Source organism: Felis catus, chromosome B4 (genome assembly GCF_018350175.1).
Source record: "Felis catus isolate Fca126 chromosome B4, F.catus_Fca126_mat1.0, whole genome shotgun sequence".
Classification (NCBI taxonomy): Eukaryota; Metazoa; Chordata; class Mammalia; order Carnivora; family Felidae; genus Felis; species Felis catus.
The window spans coordinates 5467455-5486728 of NC_058374.1; the positions used below are offsets into that span (position 1 = coordinate 5467455).

Here is a 19274-nt window from a genome sequence, read left to right on the forward strand (position 1 = left end):
TTTTTGGAAACATGAAATAGACTATTAAGAAGTAGAAAGAGCATTAAAATTAATGATGCCTGACAATTTCTATAGCATATATTCAGAGATTTTTTTTCCAACATCTTCTTGGCTACTCTGCCCCTGCTTTACAGTTGGTGTGTATATATTGGTGTGTATATTTAAAGAAAAAAATCCTGTTTGGGGCTGTGGTAAGTCTGCCTAAGAAGAGAGTGGTTTGCTTGGTCTCTACCCTGTGCTATTGTGGAAGAGTAGAAGATCCAAAAGAACAAACTGGAATTGATCCTCTATCATTTCCTTCTTCACCACATGCAAATGTAAAACCATCTATTTGATTCTTGGGGTTTTTTTGTGTTTGTTTTTATCATTTTAGGTAATTGGGGGAAAAGCCAAAGAAGATTCATCAGATAACCTCGAGACTTCTAATCTTGTGCTTTCTGGTATTGGAAGTACCCAAACTAACGGGCCTCCTATTCCTGGTGAAGATAAAGCCTTTGAGCCACCTGATAGCACAAGAGTGACTTCTGATGACACTGTCACGCAAACCGCACTCACCAAGACTTACGATGGGATCAGCAGTCAGTCAGTGATTTGTCAGAAGTCTGCATACAGCACCCTGGAAAGCAAAGCTGATATTTTTCATGCAACAGTGCAGACAAAAACAGGTACCTTACAGGGCCATGTCCAGCACAGAAGCCCCGTAAACCAAGAACGCCAGCCTTCATTGGAGAGGAAGGATGATACAGAGTATGTGATGATTAATCTGGAACCAGTTACGTTCACTTTTGAAAAAAATAACTATGTACCAGTACAGACAGAAGTTGTAAATAGAACCCGCGAACCTACGGCCTTTACTATGGAGTCGATTAAACAGGTACCACCTGCTACAAGTCTTAGACATCCCGTGTCTGCATTTGAAAAAGCACAAACACAAGGCCTTAGGGACGTTCCCTCTCTAGCAATGTCCAGACAAAAAGGCACTAAGCACCTGTGTGCCTCCTCCGTCGGTAGAGAGACACTTGCCGAAGAAGTGTGTTCGCTACAGAAAGAGATTCCTGTTCCAGACTCATCGTCACCATCTGATAATTCAGTGGTGGCGGAGGCGTTATCGTTAGTTAAAAGTTCTAATTTTTCGTTACCCAAAGAAGAAATGAAACTCTCTCAAGAATTCTTTCTGCAGACTCCAAGTCTCTTTGGCATATCCTCGGAAGAGGTCGTTGAGCCGTCGCAGGTTGAAGAGGTGGTCCTGGCACCAGCCTCTGCCACTTTGGAAAAAGGTTATTCACATGACTACATGCCATCGATGGGTAATACAGCCGATAGCTCCTCAGGACTGACCGATGACAAGAGCGGTCTCCAGAGTGAAAATAGGAGTTTTGAGTCTTTGAATTCAGCATTTACCCAACCAACCAGACTCTCTCTGAATAGAGAGGAGGCCAGCCTGGAGTTCTCAGAGGAGGATTCCGACATAGACCTCACGCTCACGATATCGCCACCAACCAGCCCCAGAGAAGAAGTGCCGGCTGGCAGACTGGAGCTGCAGCAGGAGGCCTCGGCATCAAATGTAGAACTTCCTGACGTGACTGACAAAATAATCAAGCCAGAAGAGGTGACTTTCATAGAAAACAGAAAAGCGAATTCTGCTAACTGTACATCCACGTATCCTGCGGTGTCAGAGAAATCATTAGAAAACGAGAGAAAAGGTGATAATTTACAAACAGTCACCTTAATACTTTCTAAAGAAACTTGTGCCCTTGAGATTGCAGAGGAGGTTAATGTCACCTCAGACTTTCCCTTCAGTTCTTTAATTGAAGAAGTGTCACCAGCTTCTAGTCCTGACCCCCAAGTGCCAGTCGAAGGAACACAACTATGTCAGGCTGTGTCTCTGTGTAGTTTAAAACTTGCTGATACACACTGTGAGAAAAGTGACCGATTCTCCCAGGTCGAGTCAGTAGATTCGGCCATCACGGAGAAAGAAGGCTCTTTTGTCAGTCCTACCCGTCCAGGGGAACGAGACAGCGTACCTGGAGTACACGAGACGTGGCTTTCTGCTGGGCTGCCTCACCCAGGAAGAAAAGATGGCTGTTTGAGCCTTCCTAGTAGAGCAACCGAGGAAGTTGTCCCGAGGGAGCATGGCGAGGGTTCCTCTTTCTCGGAAAAGGTGCCGTCCTGTGATACGGGCTTGAGCCAGCCTGCCTCGGCTGCCCAATATGGAGATGACTTCAGGCTTTCTCTAGAAAAATTGGTAACATCAGGAATTCCACTGCAGCCACTTAACATACAGAACAGGAATTCAGACTTAAATCATCTGGCCTTGGAGACCTGGGAGTCTCCATTTAGCCCTAGAAAGATGATTGAAAATAAGTCTTTGGCTGACACGTTTGTTTCTACAGCTGCACCAAGTGCTATAGCAAATGTGTCACTGAAACAGGAGATTGGCCCCAAAAGCATTGAGAAGAATCTCTTTAGCAGTGATTTGAAGACAAATGAAGGCATTTACGTCCAAGCCAAGTCCTTGAGCTCCGGCTCCGTTGGCGGAGCTGACGCCACACAGACACGCAGGCACTCGGGGCTCCCCAGACTTGCCTTTCGTTCACATGGTGCTGCTGCCTTCCCGCATTGTTCAACAGCCACGAACGTAGAGACGGGCTTTCAAACTCAGGAAATAGCCGTAGTCAGAATGGCCAGTTTGCTTAAGAATAGTGACACTGAGGCCAAGTTCCACGAAAAAGCCATAGATCTAGGAGGTGTTGATTCTCAGTTGCACATCACATCTCCAGAAGATAAGCAAAACACAATCCATGTGCTGCAAGACGGGTCAGTGTGTGAAACAAAAGATGTGTTGAAGGCTGGGCTTTCCCCCACGTATTTACATGCTGATTCTTACCAAGGTACAGCAGTCACCAGTGAAAATAGCAGTAGAGAGCCTTGTGCTTCCTTTGTTCCCCAGTCTCACACCCCTCTTATCTGTGGAGTCTCTGAAGAACAGATGGCAAATAAGGGTCCTGGTGAGGGGCTCAGAGCCAAGGAAGACTCGGGGACCCTGAGCAGAGACATGGACCTCGGTGTGAATTCTGACATCCATTATGAGCCACTTTCTGGAGAGTCCGATCAAGACTCTTGTGGTGGGTGTAGAAATCCCCAATCAGTGGTGGAGGGTTCCTGCTCTGTGCGATGTAGTCAAACCAAGAAGGAAGATGCTCCAAAAGATGATTATGACTCTTTCCTGAGCCCAAATAATAGTGATAATGAAGAGTGGGGCTACTGCAAGCAGTCCTCAGGGTTGGAAACAGGCCTTCCTCCCAGACACTGGCTCTGTGGACTCAAGAAGGAAGGCCGGTGTGTGCCATCTTACATCCAGATCCGAGACCTCTGTGGCATCCTCAGGACTTATGCTAATTTCACCGTAACGAAAGAGCTCAAAGAGACCACGAAAACTTTACACAGCCTGAAGAGGTGCCCCGGTTTCATGGCAAAGCGTGGTTTGCTCAGCTCCTGCACAAATACTTGGCAGGTGGCAGATGACCTCACCCAGAACACTTTGGATCTGGAGTATCTGCGTTTTGCACATAAGCTAAAACAGATTGTAAAGAACGGAGATTCTCGGCATTCTGCCTCTTCTGCCAGTGTCTTTCCAAAGGAGCCCCCTCTCCAGATCGCTGCGGGAGCTCCCCCTCTGACAAAACTATCCGAGGCCCCGGCTCTGCGCCCTGCGTCCCGGAGCAGAAGTCCCCTCGTGGTAACAGTGGTTCTCTCGGACCCCAGACAGCAGAATCTGCATAGGAGAGGCCAGATGCTCGGCGGTTCGGACAGTTCCTGCTTCTGGAAGGAGAGGTGTGGTCACGGTAGAAATCATCTTACAAACTCCGAAAGAAATCACACCGTTTCATTCCACCTCAACAAACTGAAATACAACACGACTTTGAAAGAATCCCGGAGTGATATTTCGCTTATTCTCAACGAATATGCCGAATTCAACAAGGTGATGATGAATAGCAACCCGGTCATTTTCCCAGAGAAAGAGTCAAGTGCGGCTCCTGGAGAAGCCGCCTCTCCAGAGCTGTACTCCTCTCTCCCGCGGGCAGCCTCCTACGAGGACATGATCACAGACCTGTGCACCAGCTTGCACGTCAAACTGAAGAACGTGGTGAAAGAGGCCTGCAAGGGTCCCTTCCTGTTCTACCTCGTTGAGACCGAAGACCAGTCGTTCCTTGTGAGGACGAAGGTAAGGTGCCCGCTCCGTCTTGGAGTGTGTATTCTTCTCTTTGCCGCCTAACTTTATTTTGGAGGTGATAAATGTAGCGTCCTTGCCTTCGGAAAGAAATCAGGACACGGAGAGGCTTTAAGTCTCACTGCTCAATCTTCACTGCATCTGCCACTCATACTCCATCTGAACGTTCCATCATGTTCCATGTTAGTGCAGTGACTGATTTTCACACCAAAAAGCTACCACCCAAATTTTCACACCAAAAATACTATTCCTGTTCAGATGCGAGCACAGATGTATTCCAAAGGGAAGATTCGGACTTAACAAGAAAGTAATAATACCTGTGTTCCTCCATTAGCGTGGATAGTTGATGGGGATCTCTTTTGGTTTGGGAGGTTTTTGGTGGTGTTTTTTTTAATTATTATTATTTGTTTAATGTTTGTTTAGAGCACGAGTGGGGAGGGACAGAGAGAGAGGGAGACACAGAATCCGAAGCAGGCTCCAGGCTCTGAGCTGTCAGCACAGAGCCCGACACAGGGCTCGAACCTACCAACCAGGAGAACATGACCTGAGCCCAAGTCGGACGCTCAACTGACTGAGCCACCCAGGCGCCCTTTTGCTTGTTTGTTTCTTAAATTCCACATATGAGTAAGAGCCTATGATACTTGTCTTTCTCTAACCTATTTCACTTAGCATCCTACTCTGGCTCCATCCACATCACTGCAAATGGCAAGATTTCATGCTTTTTTATGGCTGAGTAATATCCCTGTGTATACACGCACACGCACACACACACGCACACCATCTTTATCCATTCATCTATTCAGGCTGCTTCCATAGTTTGGCTGTTGTGCATAAGGCTGCAGTAAACATAAGGGTGTGTGTATCCCTTTGGATTAATGCTTTTGTATCTGAGGGGTAAATAACCCACTAGTGGATTACCGGAGCATATGGTATGAAATCTATTTTTAATTTTTTGAGGAACCTCTACATTGTTTTCCCCAGAGGCTGCACCAGTCCGCACTCCCACCCACAGTGCAAGAGGGTTCCCCTTTCTCCACTTCCTTGTCAGCACTTGTCATTCTTGTCATTTAGATACTAGCCATTTTGACAGGTGTGAGGTGATACCTCAGTGTGGTTGTGGTTTGCATTTCCCTGTGATGGGTGATGCCGAGCATCTTGTCATGTGTCTTTTGGCCATCTGGATGTTGTCTTTGGCAGAATGTCTGTTCACGTCTTCTGCCCATTTTTAATTGGTTTATTTGGCTTCTGAGTATTGAGTTTTAGAAGTTCTTTATGTGTTTTGGATAGTAACTCTTTATCAGATACGTCATTTGGAGATATCTTCTTCCATTCCGTAACTGCCGTTTAGTTCTGTTTCCTTCACTGTGCAGACGCTGTTTATCTTTTTTTTAATGTTTTAATTTTTTTTTTATTTTAGAAAGAGCATGAGTGGGGGGGGGGGGGAGGGAGAGAGAGAGAGAGAGAGAGAATGAGAGAGAGAGAATCTTAGGCAGGCTCTACCCTAGCACAGAGCCTGATGTGTGGGGCCTGATCCCACAACTCTGGGATCATGACCTGAGCCAAAATTAAGAGTCAGAGGGTCAACAGACTGAGCCACCCAGGTCCCCCAGAAGCTTTTTTTTTTATCTTGATGAGGTCTCAATAGTTCATTTTTGCTTTTGTCTCCCGTGCCTGAGGAGACCTATCTAGAGAGGAGTTGCCATTCTCAGATTATTGCCTGTGCTCTCTGCAGCTTTATGGTTTCAGGTCCCACATTTACATCTTTAATCCATTTGGGATTAAATTTTGCATACGGTGTAAGAAAGTGGTCCAGTTTTCCCAACACCATTTGTTGAAGAGACTTTTTTCCATTGAATATTTGTTCCTGCTTTGTCGAAGACTAATGGACCATATGATTGTGGGTTCATTTCTGGGTTTTCTGTTCTGTTCTCTTTTTATGCCAATACCATACTGTTTTAATTTCTGCTGTTTTGTAACATAACTTGAAATACAGAATTGTGATACTTCCAGGTTTGTTTTTCTTTTTCAAGATTCTTTGGCTATCAGAGGCCTTTTGTGGTTCCATACAGATTTTAGGATTATTTATTCTAGTTCTATGAAAAATGCTGTTGCTATTTTGATATGGATTGCATTAAACGTGTAGATGGCTTTGGTAGTGTGGACATTTGAACAGTATTTATTTCAGTCTCTCATTATTTACAGTAGTGCTCAGATTGTCCCAGACCCAGCCAGTGGGACCCAGTCCTTTTAAGCTGGCTTCGGTGTCCTTGGAGCCCTTCTTCCTTTGTGGCACAACTTGATGTTGCAGGTTATCTCACAGATTCTTTGCCCACCCCCCACCCCCGCAGCCTTGAAGTCCGCCATTTCTCCAGGGAGCAGGATTCCGAGTGAAGAGTAGCACTCGGGATCAGCATCTGGGCACTGGGTGAGCTCGGCGCCACTGGGTATCACCGCTTCCAGGCCTTCCCAGCGGAGCCAAGAAGCGCGCATGTCTGTGTGTAAAAGCCGCAGCCTCCCCCCCAGCCCCAGCCCCAGCCCCGGCTCATCCCCGTCACCATTGCCAGAGTCGCGGCTGTCCCCGTGTGGCAGGGAGCTGGCTTCCATCACCCCGCCTGCAGTCGCACTCCCGGCCCACAGCTCGCCCCTGGACGTCCGGCCCCGTCCTCACTGCCTGGGGCACTGACCGGCACTGGTCCCTCGGCCCTCACACAAGAGCGGGAGCCCGTTCGGAGGACGGCGGTCCTCAGTGTGTATTCTAGAATCCCAGTGTGTGAGCGGAGGGGGAATGTTGCCAACACGACGGCCCCCGGATGGCACAGGTGCTCTGACGATGTTCCAAGGACAGTCAGCCTAGTCGAGAGGGTCAGGACCTTTTCCTTAAGGAAGCGACACCGGCCTCGTGTACGTGGTGCGGGCAGCTGGACTGTTAGTTCATTGACCAGATTTGTTTCGGGTCGCTCAGGTCAGCACTTCAGGGTGTCCGGGATGCCTGTCACGTGCTGTCACCTGGTAAGCCCCATGCATGGTGAATTACAAAGTAACGTCAAACCTGTGCGGCCGTCCTGGCGGTCCTCCAAGGGACGAGGCCCCGCGGGGACTGAAATGCTGGTGGCTCCCCAGTTGCCCCGTTCTCCCTGGGCCAACGGGAAGCTGGTGGCACAGGGCTGTCGCATTTCCCATCTGGAGCGAGTCTGGAGGTGCGGACACAGCCGGGTCGGGAAGGAAGGGCCTCACGGAGGCCCCGCGAGGGCACTGAGCACCGAGGTCACTGGGAGGCAGTGACACTGTTTCTTAAGATAAATAACGTCGTGTCTGCGTTTCAGAGAGATTTCTGCCACAGCGGGGAGGCCGGGAGGCGAGCTGGACGGCGGGCCTCAGTGGGAGGCTAGAGGGAAACGAGTTCTTCTCCGAGATGGCTGGTGCCTTCCAGCTCGGACCTTTTACGTGACTTTCGTTTAGTTAAATGCAAACTTTTTTTTTTTTTTTTGGCCATCAAGGATCCTTTTCCAAGGTTTCTTGTTAAGCGGTTGCCAGGTTGGTTTCCCCAGCCCCTTCCGCCAATGTCTTTGTTCTAATTTCCACTGCTTTGGTAAGCAGTGTAGTTGAAAAGAATGAGGCTTTACACGGGCTTGCAGACTCTTTGAAGGTGCCTGGCCTCTAAAAGTAACCTAAAAATTGTTGTATACCTTGAATGAAGTTAATTTTGTCTTGGGCGGATTCTATATGCTGTACCTTGACGTGTGCTGAAATAAGTCAGGGATCGACTCAAGTGGTGTCACAACCGTGTCCCACAGTGAGCAAAATACCTGATTTCTTTTTGCTTCCATCATCTCAAGAGCAACAGTGCCATTCACACCCTTGACAGAGCACAGGTTTTCACACAGGAGAGAAATCATAGCCAGGGTCGGTTTCCTTCCAGCAAAAGGAAGGAAACCTTCCTGCTTGTTTAAACAGTAAATGTTTTGTTTGCTGATATTTTTTCATGTGACCCCTGTTTACAACAGAGAATAACAAATTTTGTGCAAAGGCAAAACTAACCTTCCAGGGAGAAGGTGGACACATTATAAAATAAACTTGAGAATAAAGTATCACCAAGGTACTCTAGGGGTGCCTGGCTGGCTCAGTAGGTTAAGCATCTGACTCAGCTCAGGTCATGATCTCACACTTTGTGGGTGCAAGCCCTGCAGCAGGCTCTCCGTTGCCAGCACGGAGCCTGCTTCAGATCCCCTGTTCCCCCCCCTCTCTCTGCCCCTCCCCTGCTGGTTCTCATTCTCTCTCAAAATAAACTTGGGGTGCCCAGGTGGCTCAGTCGGTTAAGCGACCGACTTCAGCTCAGGTCATGATCTCATGGTTTGTGGGTTTGAGCCCCGCGTTGGGCTCTGTGCTGACAGCTCGGAGCCTAGAGCCTGCTTCGGATTCTGTGCCTCCCTCTCTCTCTGCCCCTCCCCCACCCCCTTTCTCTCAAAAATACACTTTTTTTTTAAAGTTTTTTTTTTTTTAAATAAACTTAAAAAAATTTTTTGAAAGGGGTGCCTGGGTGGCTCAGTTAGTTAAGTGTCCAACTTTGACTCCAGTCATGATCTCATGGTTCATGAGTTCGAGCCCCACGTTGGGTTCTGTGCTGACAGCTCGGAGCCTGGAGCCTGCTTCAGATTCCGTGTCTCCCTCTGTGTCTGCCCCTCCCCCACTCATGCTCGCGCGCTCTCTCTCTCTCTCTCTCTCTCTCTCTCTCAAAAATCAGTAAACATTTTTAAAAATTTAAAAAGATAATCCAGAGCAAAATGTTTCTGAAAACTGAGAGAACTACCCCAGACGATTTTTCTGCCCTGGAGAGTCCTGGGGAACTCAGTAGTGATGGGTGTCAGGACCCGTTTATTTGTAAGATGAGGAACATCTGGGAGGCCCTTTGTTGTTGAAATTCAGAGTGCGCGACAGAGTAGCTGAGAACGCCACAGGATGCGATGAAAATGTTGAACATCTCAGAAAATGTATTCGTTCAAGTGGTTTATTAGTAAAATAAGTCAGAGCTAAAGATTTATATTTAGATGTTTTAGTGGGCTCTCTGAAAAGAAGTCTCATCTGCAGGAGTTTCTTTCAAAATACATCGCTGTGCATTTTGAGTGAAGACTCAAAATGGTCCAGGGCTGGTTGATACTGTATTTTTTACAAAGGACAGAACCAGAGATGATCAGACACCAGGTTCCTGGGGTGTGGTGGAAGCCTCCAGAACCCTTCAGACAGAAGCCGTGTCAGCGTCACAAGGAGAACAGGGTGAAGGAGTTCCCTTTAATGACACGGACTTACCCTGCCGTTAGGCCTGTGACCCTAGTGTCTGACAGGGAGGCGGCGGCCTGGTGACCTGAGGTTCAGCCCACCTACCCCACCCCCCTCCCCCATGCTCACCAACACCTGCCGCACCCAGGGCTCCCTCCACAGCCGTCCAAGTGATGCTTACAAGTCGGGAGTATTATTTCCCAAAGTTCTGGAAACGTTTTGACTGGAGGTGGCATTTTTAGAGTGAGCGTCTGCGTGCCACCAAGTAATCGCCTCAGGGTGGGTGAGAGTCCTAGGCGTGTATATCGGTCTGATGCTGATCAGACTGTGGACCACGAAAGGTTTACTATAAAGTGCTTTGCCTTTGAAATGGGTTTGTGGGGTGCCTGGGTGGCTCAGTCGGTGGACCGTGCAGCTCTTTCTTGATTCTGGCTCGGGTCGTGATCCCAAGGTTGTGGGATCGAGCCCCTCGTCGGGCTGCATGCTGAATGTAGAACCTGCTTAAGATTCTCTCCCTCCCTCTCCCGCCATCACCAAAAAAATTTTAAACAACACAAGAAACTTTTGAGTCCAGTTAGTGACACCCACGAGCCATGTTTTAGACGCGGAAGCTCCTTTAGAAGACAAACTGCCGTTTCTGTTGCCTTGTTGGGATGCAGGTTAGTAAATAGGATGTGCTTTCTGATGTTCAGTGAACTGTAGAAGTAATTCTGTGCAAATACCCTTTTTTATTGTAACGGTTCCTTGTAAATCTTTCAGGCCCTTCTGAGGAAAGGAGGCCATACGGAAATGGAACCGCAGCATTTCTGTCAAGCTTTTCCCAGAGAGAACGATACACTGGTGGTCGTCATCAGAAACGAAGACATAGCATCGCATCTGCATCAAGTACGTGTGGTGATCTTTTCTTACAGAGTGTGTGTTCTGGGCATTTTATGTTGTCTTCCAAATGACCAGACCCATCGTCGCTTCTCAGGGCAGAAGTGAACTTTCCCACTGAATCCAAGTGGGAAGCCGACGGGGGTCGAGGGTGCACCCTCGCGTCTGGCACGTCGCGTCTGAGTTGAGACTTCCGTAGTAACTGGGGCAGAACCATGGAAAGGGAGGTATCGGGACACTTTCTCAGCTGAGATACAAACCTGTGTCTCTCAGTGCCTGGCAGCAGTAAATCTCCCTTCGGAAGGACTTGTGAAAGTGTTCTTACCTCTTTGCTATGATATTTATTTACCCGTTATTTGCATCAGAGTAATTGCCTGTCCCAAGAACTGCGCTCGGGGGTGGGAATCGAGCCCTGCCGGGCAGGAGGCCCGGGGAGCCGGAGAGAGAGCAGCGACGGGGCGAGCCTGTCGCCTGCTTCACTACTGGACGGGTGTCCAGACCTCCACTGTGCCTTCCCTCCGTCACCGTCCCTGGCCTTTGGAGTTAGAAGGGGACGGGCCGGAGCGAGTGTGCGGCGTGGATGGTGAACGGAGTCAGGACTGCTTGTGAGGGGCGCTCCTACTGTTGGATAGGGCTTTGCAGGATTCCCGGTCGGTCGTCCAGGCGAGGTTCTTTCCAGCTGTCCCCGAACCTCGAAACCCTGGGATAAAAGTGCTGAAAGCGACCTGACAGACCTCTTTCCCGGGATGCGTCTGTGTTTGCTAGATTCCCTGTTTGCTGAGGCTGAAGCACTTCCCCGGTGTCGTGTTCGCTGGTGTGGACGGCCCTGAAGACGTCCCCGAGTGCACCTACCAGGAGCTCTTCCACGCCGGAGGCTTCGTGGTCTCAGATGACAAGATCCTGGAAACTCTGACATTAGGTTGGTCTTGTATTTTCCTCTCTTCTTTCTTTAAAGGACAGTCAAATCGGTTTCTCTTCACCCAGTGACCCGAGTATGATTTCATCCAAAAGAAAGTAACAACTCAGTCTCAGTCGCCACCTTCAGAGGCCTGAGTTTATGCCGCATGCTGAGCACTCGCACCTCCCTGGGGATCGCTGGCATCCTCCTCGCCAGCCCGCGTGCTCTCCGCCTCCTGGTGCTGACTGGTGATGGGACCGCCAGCCCCGCTTCTCGGTCCCTTCCTGTCAGTGCTGCCGCAGAGCCGTTCACCGTGGACTCTTGCTGTAACTGTCCCTACACTGGCCCCGTCCGCCACCCCCCCCCCCCCCCGCTCCCGTTGCCATCACCCCTGCCGTGTTGTTGATGCTCTGGAAGTCAACAAACGGCTCCCAAAAGCTTTCTTGAGTATGTGCCGAACACTCACAATTCCCTTCCCTCTGGGCACGGGCCGGATGTGGAGGGAGGTGAGGGCGGCAGCCGGCTTTGAGGTCTCGTCTGAACCTGCCCAAGCTGACGGCCCAGAGAACTTGCCGTAGGTGCCCTTCGCGGGCCAGAAGGCGGGAGGGGGTTACCTCCACAGGCGGGACTTCCGCCCGGGCACCTGTCTTCCTCTGGCGCAGCGGGCGCTCCCGCTTGTTCCGTGTGTCCGCGCCGCGTCCGCGTGGCGGTCCGGGCGCTCCTGCCACGGCCGAGGGGACCGCGGGTCGCCGCGTCCCAGCCGTGAGGGGGAGGCGCTTGCACTGAGGCCCGGGACCCCGGTTCCCACCGGGAACCGTCGCCGGGCTCCGACCGCACGAGCCGGGAGCCGACAAGGCCTCTTGTGTTCCGCTGTGTAGTTCAGCTGAAGGACATGGTCAAAACCCTGGAGAAGCTGAACGGAAACGGGAGATGGAAGTGGCTGCTTCACCACAGGGAGAATAAGCAGCTGAAGGAAGACGTCAGGTGAGGTCTGCGCGCGGGGGTGGGGGGCGGGGCGGCCACCTGCACGTCCAGGCGCCACCTTCAGCTCCGCTGGGGGTTGAGACTTGGTTTCTGGGGCCGGGCTTTTGGGGTAGGCAGCGGGGTCGGGGCCACCGCCCAGAGTTTGGGGCCCACGCTGTGTGCGCTCGGCCGGCAGGGGGTCAGGTGCGCGAGTCCGGAACGCGCGGGTAGCGAAGTTCAGGTTCCGCCACCGTGAACGGAGGGGACGGAGAGCGAGCCGTGGGCTTGCCGCCCTGGTGCTTTGTCCGGTGTTGATTCGTGTGTTGTTTCCACGGTCACGAGGATGGAAAAATTGAGAGCAGGACGTATCCTCAGTTAAATTTTACCCCAAACAAGACCAGAAACAGGTCTTGTTTCAGATGTACAGCTGCTGAGCCCTGGGGCCTGCGGAGCCTCCGCGCTCCGGGAGGCAGGAGCCAACAGGGTCTGGCGCGGGGAGCTGGGAGGAGGCCCCACAAGCCCCGGTCAAGGACCTGCGGGGGCGCTGACGGGCGTTTTTGGCGGCGTCCCGGCCCAGCTTCCGAGGCTGCTGACGGCGAGGACCTGCTTCAGTGGCATAGTGGAAGCACAGGGCGAAGACAGAGCTGATCCAGCTCAGACAAGAAGTTGTGAAGCTGGGCTTCGAGCCCGGAATGTCCATCTCTAAGATGACCACGTCTCCCCGCACCACGCCCTCCCGAGGAGGACAAACGTAGGTGCAAAACCGCACACGCGGGAGATCTTGAAAGGGACGCAGGCGGCCCCGAGCAGGGTTCCGGGAGAGGCTCGTACCTAGGAACAAGTGCAGGAGGGCAAATGAGCCAGGGGGTCTAAGCGGACCCGAGCCCACGATGTCGTGGAAGGGGTGCAGGGCTCCAAGGACCTGGTGAGCGCAGAGGCCGTGGCCAGGAGATCCCGAGGAGGTGGTGAGCGGGCACTTCAGAGGAAAGATTCAAGTGCAAGAAGGAGTTCCGAGGTACCACCTCACCCCTGGTCAGCTGGCACGAATAAGCTTATTTCCCGTTCATGGGACTTTGGGGTAAACAGACCCCTTGCTGCTGGCACTGTCCTCTTCAGAGGGCACCCGCCTCACATGGAGCGGGCGCAGTGGGAACTTGTCAGAAAACTCCCCACGTCCTGTGGCCTTCAGAGGAACTCAATCTAAAACCCAAAAAACCTAGGCGTTAAAAACTGCAGTTTCCCCAAAGAACGATTATAGCCACGTGATTATCAGAAACTACAAAAGCAGCCTCCCGTCCATCTCTAGGCGAACGTGACCGACTTCTGCGGGAGCGTACACACAAAAGCTGGTGTCACAGAAGTGCGCCGTGTGGTGCCCAGCGGGGCATCGGGCTCATCCCTGCTACAGGGCGGGAGAGCAGACACAGGGACGTTTCACAGTCAGACACCTTCCACTAAAAGAGGAAGAAAAGATAGGTAGTTACAAGATTTTAAGAGGTGAGAAATTAAGAAAATTCCCGCTGCTACCTAAGTGTAAGGACGTCGGTGTTTGGCAAGCAGTGCGGGGCCTGAAGAGCGGCTTTGGAAGCGCTGCTGTGACAAAGCGCCGCCGGGCCCGCTAGGAATGACTGAAGGGCCCGCCAAGCAGCGTCGTTGGCAAGTGGCAGTAGGTGAGCGCGTGGACGTCCCTCCTGCTCGGAGCGAGGCCCGTGCTTCCCGGACACCCGGAACGCTAACGGGAGGAAAGAGCCAGCCTGTCAGGTCGTGAGGGAACCTGACGGGACGGTGACGTCCAGGAAGCCAGGGGCCCGGTGGAAAAGAAGAGAAAAGGCAAAGAGCGTCCCCGGAGGTTTGAGTGTTTTGACGTAAGAGGTCAAAGTATAGCGAAGGCAAGTAGTGAAGGAACGAAACAGCTGAAAATCCAGATACGGTAAAAAGTAGCCTCCTGCAAGTTGCCAGGGAATCCACGTTTGGTTAACGTTTCTGTGTACGTTGCAGAGTGGATTTGATAGCACGTAAGAAGAACTTAATACTGAGATCCTATCAGAGTGCGAATCTCATCGAACTGCTGCATTACCACCATTGTGACTCTCGATCGCCAACAAAAGCAGAACATTTGAAATGTCTGCTCAACCTGCAAGTTCAGCACGTCCACGCCAGGTTCGCGGTCTTCCTGACAGGTAAACTCACCGTGTCCGTTCTGCCAGCTCCGGAAGGGTCCGGGTGTGGTCATCGGATGCCGTACGGGATCTGTGCGCACACGCACTGTACGGGGCAGCCGGGACCCCCCTTCCTGCCTGGTATGTGCTCCTAAACGCACGGGAGGCCGGGCCGAGGGGCGCCGTGGGCTCTGTCTGGCGGCCCTCCGGTCCGCTTGTCTACTAGCTGTGGCCTGCGGGCACCTCAAGTTTTAGGTGAACGTTCGCCGAGCCGTTAGAACTACGGAAGGTAGGGCCACAGTCCTTCTGTATCAGCGGTGCTCGGCACCCCACCCCCACCCCGGCCGCTCCCAAAGCTTCATACCCCTTCCTCCCTGGACCCATTCCCCACGGACCAAGTCGTTCCATAAAAGTTTTGCTTTTTAAATAAAAGGGGTTCTGATGCCTGAAAAGTATACATCAATGACTTTTTCACCAAAAAGGTATTTTTTTTCTTTTTACAGAAAAGCCTACCATCTCCAGAGAAGTCTTTGAAAACAGTGGCATCCTTGTTACAGATGTAAATAACTTTATTGAAAATATACAAAAAATAGCAGCTCCGTTTAAGAGTAGCTATTGGTAAGAACACTTTCCAGAACTCTCCCTCGTGAGCAGGACAGGACTGATATGGACATTCTGTCTGTGAGGAAACCAGTTGTTTGAAAACTCCGCTCTTTAGTATACATCATGCTGTAAACTTTAAATCTGTGTTAGGGGTGGGATTGCTGTTGGTTTGGCATTAAAGTCAGAATTTTTGAAGGATCATCTACTTCAGGGTCCCCCGTTTCATCTGAATGACTGAACACATTTTCACTTGCGGTTCATCTCGTTCCCAGGACGGAAGATAACGTCCCTCTTCGACAGCATCCTATTTACAAAACATTTCTTGGTTATTCTGTTTATAAAGACGGAATGACCAATTTTGTGTTTATGCAGGGGACTCCGCTGCAGCTTGCCTAGAACACCAGTGGTGCCACCAACAAATTAGTATTTTCCTTTTACTTTGGAAACTTTTTAGATACACGGAACAGCCTTCTCATATCTGAACAATCAATGTTCTACGACATAGGAGTGTTCTTCATTTCTTCACACTCTGCTCTAAAATCTTGGGACTTCACTCACAGTGGGACAGCAGCTATCTACCAGCTTCGGGTTATACTATTAAATATCGTTTTAAATTATTTCATTTTTACGGAGCGCCTTCAAAGCTATTAAGCTCAACGTTAAAAAGAGTTTTACAAACACGTTTACTTAGGTGTAGCAAAAAGAAGTCTATTTTAACCAATAGCTTTGTTTTTGCATGTCAGTGTCGAAAAGGCGTATGTAGTGCATGTTACAGCCTGTTTGAAAGGTTTTGCCACCCTTGTAAAAGCTGTAATCTTGGTTTTATTTGCTGTTACTCTAGCAACACTACAGGAAGTTAAATGGTACAAATTTATGAACTGTCATTTTTCACTTAGATTTTGTAAACAGCGCATTACAAAGTCAACCCTCGGAGGAAGAAAATCATTTATTTATGGTATTAGAAATAATTTCTAGGGTAATCTTTAAACTCAAAACCAAGCAAAAAAGTTTGTAGAGATACATAGTATCTATTTGGAACAGAGGTTTTTCTAACCAATTTGTTTCATTTTTTAATAAAGACAACTGAAAATCATTCAGCTGTTTCTGCGATTCCTTCCGTGGAGAACCTTCTGGCAGTTTGTAGCCCATTTAACAGGTAGGACTTCGCTTCCACTCCTACCACAGGACCTCCATCTGCCGGTCCAGCCCCCACAGCCCTGACCCGAGAGAAGGCTCACAGAACTCCAGGACGGGACCTCCGCCCTCCTGCCCCTCCCGCCGAGTCGGAAGGTGGGCGTCTGACAGTTTCTCGCCTAGAAACACCCCCACTCAGGGAAGAATCCAGGAAGGGGGCTGTAACCCTCCTTGGTCCACTTGAGCCCCTGCTGTGAGCTGAGCCTGCTGTCCTCTCATCTCCTCCTTCAAACGTCCACCCCTCCCCCTCTTGCCGGAAAGTCTTCCCACAACCCTTTCCCAAAACTGCTTTTCCCCTTAACCGAGCCCCAGGGTCAGTCTCGGCCCTGCTGCCCTTCCAGACTGCCTCTTTCATCCTCATACCCACTGGCCTGGCACCTAAGTATTCCAGGCGCTCCGTGGCTGTCGAGTGAGGAATGTGGATATACAGTTCTTCTCTGTGCTTCTAGCCTGGCGGACAGGGAAAGGCTCGCTGGGATTTTAGATGATCTTAACCACGTAGGCCACGCGGTGGGTTCTCGACTGGGGCAATTCTGTGCCTCAGGAGGATGTGGCGAGAACACAACTTGGGGTCTACTCACAGTGAAGCCAGAGGACGGGTGTATGTGTAGCCATCGAAATCTGCACGTGGCCCCGTCCGCTGCAGCCACGCCGAGGGGAGTGAGCAGCTGGGGTGCACCCGGGGCGAGCCTCACTAGCTCTTAATGTCGGGACACAGACAGACCAATCGAGAAAGAACTGGTTTCCAGAGTTTGGCTTTATTTGCAGTACAGAAATCACCTGGAGCCATTCTGAGACAGACACCACTGAAGCGGAGGCTCTGTCAAATCAATACTGCGTCGCAGCTTTTGGTCCGTCGAAGAAGCCACACCTGGGATACAAAAGAAGCTTCTACGTTTACCTGCTTCACGATAGGGGTCTCTTTCCCCTCTGCTCGTCTCAATCTTATAAGGTTAAAACACCGCACACAGGCCTCCTCCAAGATGACTCTCACGGTCCGGAGTTGTGTTAGAATTTCAGGCCCACGGAACCCCAACTTGGGGCCGTGTTCCGTGGGCGCTGTCGTAATACTTGATAGGAGATGTGAAGGTGTAGGGAGAATGCAGGGATGCCGTCCCGAATTATGGAACATTCCATCTCGAATCTCCTCCGTGTCAAGAGGATAGACGGCACGCCACCCACCGATCCGGCTCTCGGGCGGCAGCAGCGTGCCTGCGAAGGCTGCGCTGATTAAAAGATACAAATCCTGTATCGAGTGCTCTGTATCAGTATCACGAGGGATTTTTAAAACTGATGCTGCACTAGGGGAAAAAAAAAGCCAGTACTGGTTAAACCGAACAGAATGTGGTCACCCGCCAATTCTGAATAGCCACTCCAGGAAAACGAGTTAATACATGATATTAGAAAGGGGAGGAATATTTACTGGTACAGTGCTCTGCAATCTCCGTTTTGATTACAAAAGCAGGCCTTACAATATTGATTTCATACGATACGCGTCATTTGCCAAAGGTAAGTCTGTCCTAATGAGATGATAATTGCACTGCCGTTAGTCTTCCCCGTAGATGTCATTCTTCTTGCGCTTCATTTCCTCGAAGTCAAACTCGGATCCGGTCATCCTCTTATAGATGTCTTTAATGTCGTCACAAGTTGTCTCAAAGTGAGTTGTAGCGTCGTATGCGCGGGAAATAAAGATCTACAAACAAAAATCACAAAGACCTGAGACGCTGCAGGGGTGTCTCCTAATAAAGCCTGCGTGTTGATACTCTCTTCAGAGCGCCACACTCACCTGGCTTTCTGTTCCCAAATCTTTTGGTACAAGGAGGTCACTGATGCTAACAAATCTGGAGGGAAAGAGAGAATGGAGTCAGCAGGTGAGCGGACCCCAAAAGCCCACACTCCCAGCTCTGCCTGAAATTCAAAACCCAAAGGACGAGACCGGCAGGCACAAGGCCCACGCCACAGCCACTGGCGGCTCTCACCCGGCTCGCCACGCTCCGTGCAAGTATCAATCTCGGATTTCAGCTAAATGAACACATCGCTTACTTCTGTTCAATTGGTTCCAAAAGCTCCAGAGCCGGTCTGATTTCTTTCTCCGGTTCCTTGGTCTCCACAGTCGTACTGACTATGGCGATGTACTTGCCTTGTGCGGCCACGTTGTGTGCGGAGGAGATCATGCAGACGTAGATATCTGGAAACAAGGGAAGGCACTCACTGCCGGGGCATGAAAACCTTGGGAATATGCGCGTGCTCCGGCGTCCCCCGTGTATCTCCTCGAGGTGTGCGTTAAAATTGCTTGGGACTGACCAGATCTTCTAGGCAAACCGGGTCAGACACAAAAGTCTGCAAGTATCCAGCGACTTCTAGCCCACTGGACAGTAAGGACACGCGGAGCCGTGAACCGCCAGGCTCAGGAGGTTTCTTTTCCCGGCTCTGCTACGGCTACCTACAGAGCCTCACAAAGCAAACTGACTGCTCTGGGGTCATCTTCCTCTCCACGCCTTGCGTTTACAAAGGTTTATTAAGTACCGGTTTTTCATTTATTTATTAGGATAACAAAACTGCAAATCAGCATAAGCTATTCTTCGGTTGGCATAACAAACTCTGTAATTAGGGGCGCGTGGGTGGCTCCGTCAGTTAAGTGTCTGTCAGTTAAGTGTCCGACGTGCTCAGGTCATGATCGCGTAACTCTTGAGTTCCAGCCCCGTGTCAGGCTCTGTGCTGACCGCTCGGAGCCTGGAGGCTGCTTTGGATTCTGTGTCTGTCTCTCTCTCTCAAAAATAAACATTAAAAAATAAACTCCTATAATTCTTCCTGTGTCCCACTCAGTAGCTACTCATTTTCCAATGTACAAAATCATGACTGAGCTCCCTTCGCTCTTTTGAGACTTTCACAGACCCTGCGATCTGCTTGGGGCCTGTGAACATCCGTCTGTTCCAGTCATGACCTGTGATTCTGGTTGCTCCCGTGGAAAAACAAACACAGCTCTTAATAGTGTGTTCAAAAGCTCCTAACTCCTTTTAAGTTGAAGATTCGATAAATATAAGCCTTAGGGCTTCTACCTGGAAGGAAGATGGAA

The 19274-nt window shown here is 50.4% G+C and overlaps 2 protein-coding genes across 14 annotated transcripts in view; one reads left to right on the plus strand and one right to left on the minus strand.

Moving 5' to 3' along the window:
* TASOR2 (transcription activation suppressor family member 2) overlaps nucleotides 1-16097 on the plus strand; it is an 80647-nt gene extending 64550 nt beyond the window's left edge. For 12 of the 13 annotated variants that reach the window (XM_019833889.2, XM_045060828.1, XM_045060831.1 and 9 more), the window contains 6 exons: nucleotides 374-4225; nucleotides 10265-10390; nucleotides 11147-11300; nucleotides 12158-12263; nucleotides 14241-14422; nucleotides 14905-16097. In XM_019833889.2, the coding sequence (XP_019689448.2) occupies nucleotides 374-4225; nucleotides 10265-10390; nucleotides 11147-11300; nucleotides 12158-12263; nucleotides 14241-14422; nucleotides 14905-15023 (4539 nt within the window). In that variant the 3' untranslated portion in view covers nucleotides 15024-16097. The remainder of the gene's footprint in view (nucleotides 1-373; nucleotides 4226-10264; nucleotides 10391-11146; nucleotides 11301-12157; nucleotides 12264-14240; nucleotides 14423-14904) is intronic. The other variant, XM_045060826.1, reaches the window with a different exon arrangement.
* An 840-nt stretch (nucleotides 16098-16937) lies between these two features.
* The window catches only part of GDI2 (GDP dissociation inhibitor 2), a 33787-nt gene continuing 31450 nt past the window's right edge, over nucleotides 16938-19274 (minus strand). Inside the window, exons 9-11 of the mRNA XM_023256299.2 lie at nucleotides 18242-18386; nucleotides 17985-18039; nucleotides 16938-17891 (exon numbers count right to left, since the gene is read on the minus strand). Of these exons, the coding sequence (XP_023112067.1) occupies nucleotides 17745-17891; nucleotides 17985-18039; nucleotides 18242-18386 (347 nt within the window). The 3' untranslated portion in view covers nucleotides 16938-17744. The remainder of the gene's footprint in view (nucleotides 17892-17984; nucleotides 18040-18241; nucleotides 18387-19274) is intronic.